The sequence below is a fragment of the Branchiostoma belcheri genome, unplaced genomic scaffold (assembly GCF_001625305.1).
Source record: "Branchiostoma belcheri isolate BF01 breed outbred unplaced genomic scaffold, Haploidv18h27 scaffold169, whole genome shotgun sequence".
In the NCBI taxonomy this organism is placed as follows: domain Eukaryota; kingdom Metazoa; phylum Chordata; class Leptocardii; order Amphioxiformes; family Branchiostomatidae; genus Branchiostoma; species Branchiostoma belcheri.
In genome coordinates, this window is record NW_017803146.1 from 561,463 (window position 1) to 563,741 (window position 2,279).

General features: G+C 42.2%; 1 protein-coding gene across 1 annotated transcript; it reads right to left on the reverse strand.

Moving 5' to 3' along the window:
• Positions 1–553: 553 nt before the first annotated feature.
• Positions 554–1,419, reverse strand: LOC109466528 (E3 ubiquitin-protein ligase TRIM71-like; the record flags this gene model as incomplete). The annotated part of the gene is made up of 3 exons (XM_019764251.1): positions 554–573; positions 958–1,140; positions 1,238–1,419. Coding segments are annotated over 3 exons (385 nt in total), but the record flags the coding sequence as incomplete, so codon positions are not given.
• Positions 1,420–2,279: the final 860 nt, after the last annotated feature.

The window sequence follows — 2,279 nt, forward strand, 5'->3', positions numbered from 1 at the left end:
ATATTCTTTCTCAATGCCGGCAGTTGATATGTGTGTGGGCGACCATACATTGAATAAACATATCAAGGTTCATAACATTCTACTCTATAGGAAAATGGGCATATTTTATTGGTCAAAATTGTGACGGCAATCTGTTATAGGAATTGAATGAAAAGGGATCATTTTAAGAATTGATTTATTTTTAAAGAATTCGAGAAATCTGGCCATAGATTTAGACTTCCTCGTAGAAAAAGGGGAGGTGGACTTGCCCAAGTTATTCGTATGTAGACGTGGGCGTAGACTTGGGAATGGGTAGACTGCACATGTATGATGTACATGATTGTCATTAAACAGCTGGTAGACTGTGCGCCACCACAAAACAGAATGTAAACAAAAATGACTGACAGCTGTATTTTCAAATTCTATTACTCTTGAGTTAAGATGTCATATTTTGGCCCCTCCACTTCCTGATTGGCACTTATTTGCGATTGGGTAGGCTTGATTCAACCTAATTTGTAAAGAAATGACCAGAAAATCTACAATTTGTATCATCGTAATGTTACGCAATGCAGCTTTAAAGGAACACCACGTGGCCTGGAAAAATAGAAACATCTGGGCCACCCCTGCAACTTGGACTAGTCACAACCACATCCCCATCCGGTCCTATTGCGATACCCCACGGTTTGATAACGTTCCCGATAGTGCGGACAAACTCTCCCGAGCGCCCGAACATGTCTACCCGGTTGTTTCTACTGTTAGCCACGATGATATGACCAGAGGCACCCATACAAATACCAATGGGGGAATTCAGTTGACCCATGTTTCTTCCAAAAGTTCCAAATTGAAATATCTTCTCCCCAGATGTATTGTACACCATGATGGTTTTAAATCCATCATTAAGTAGGATATTTCCCTCCCTGTCCGAAGTGACACCCATAGTAATTGGTGCTTTAGTGTTTATACTCCGATAGAGTATACTCCGATAGAGAGTCCCGTTTGGATGAAACAACCTTATTGTATCTCTGTCCATCACGATTACTTTATTGTTGCGCGTGTCCATGGCAATGACGGGATATTGATGCTGATTTCGGTCCAGGAAGCGTACGTCGAACTTCTTTATGGGTCGGCCGTTCCTACTGTACAGCACGACATACCCGTTAACTTGAACGGGTGTAGGAAACCCCCAGAACCCATAGATATTCAGGGTTCACGTCAGAAGCAACACTAGAAGAGTACATTGGCATTCTGCTAGACTCACCCGGCACGACGGTTGGAAAGAGGCGGAGAAAGGTCCCGTTTATGCTGAAGACTTGGACTCGGTTGTTGAAGTAATCAGTCACAAATATTTCATTGTCAGCAGACACGGCAACTCCGTAGTTATTCCTAAATTCCCCGGGTTTGTTTCCGCGCTTACATGTACCAATGGTGATCTCCAACTTTCTGCCAGCGATTTCCGCAATAAGTAATAAAAATCGTACCTTAAGTATTCACATTTCGAAACACTTCTTATCAACACAATATAGCCACATTTATCGAAAAGAGAATTGGTTCTTCCCTGTGTGAGTGGTTCAAACCTTACAGTCTGGTCACAGGGTTGACATCTCGAAAAGGTGATATAGTCAGATATTTTAAATTAAAACTTTTGATCCAACACAAAGACGCTCTCTCACCTAGAGCTTTCGACCAGTCGCTCCGGTCTTTCTCAGTAGACTGACCCAGTGAGGCTTGTCATGTGGCTTCTTTGAAGTGTGAGGTCAACAATGGGTCAAAGGTATCTGATGGTCTACTGATGAGGAAGACCAGAGTGACTGGTCAAAAACTCAAGGGGAGGGAACGTCTTTGTGTTGGATCAAAAGTTTTAACTTTAAACATGTAACTTTCAGCACAGGCAATCTGATAAATAGCAATAAGATAGTAATACCTTGTGAGATTTGGGTGCTTGCCGACAGTGTGGGTGCACCTGCAGTCATGGAAGTCTCAGCAAAAGTGCAGCATCCAGAGAAACCAGTTGCTGGGACATTCTCCACAGTCTGCTTTGACTGTAGATTGGAAAATGTCTTTGGTTATCAACTTGTTGATCGCATGAAATATTGACCTAAGAAAATGTTAGTTTTTGCCACTAATATAATCATTTTCTTTGCCGGTTTTTCTCAAGCACCAGGAACACATGGGTGGCAAGATGGTTTGGGTTGTTGACTCTAATCTAAAGGTTTTGGGTTCGAATCCTTATCATGACCTAGGTTGAATCTAAAGGTTCTAGGTTCGAATCCTTAGCATGCCCTTAAAGGGAAACTCACTCT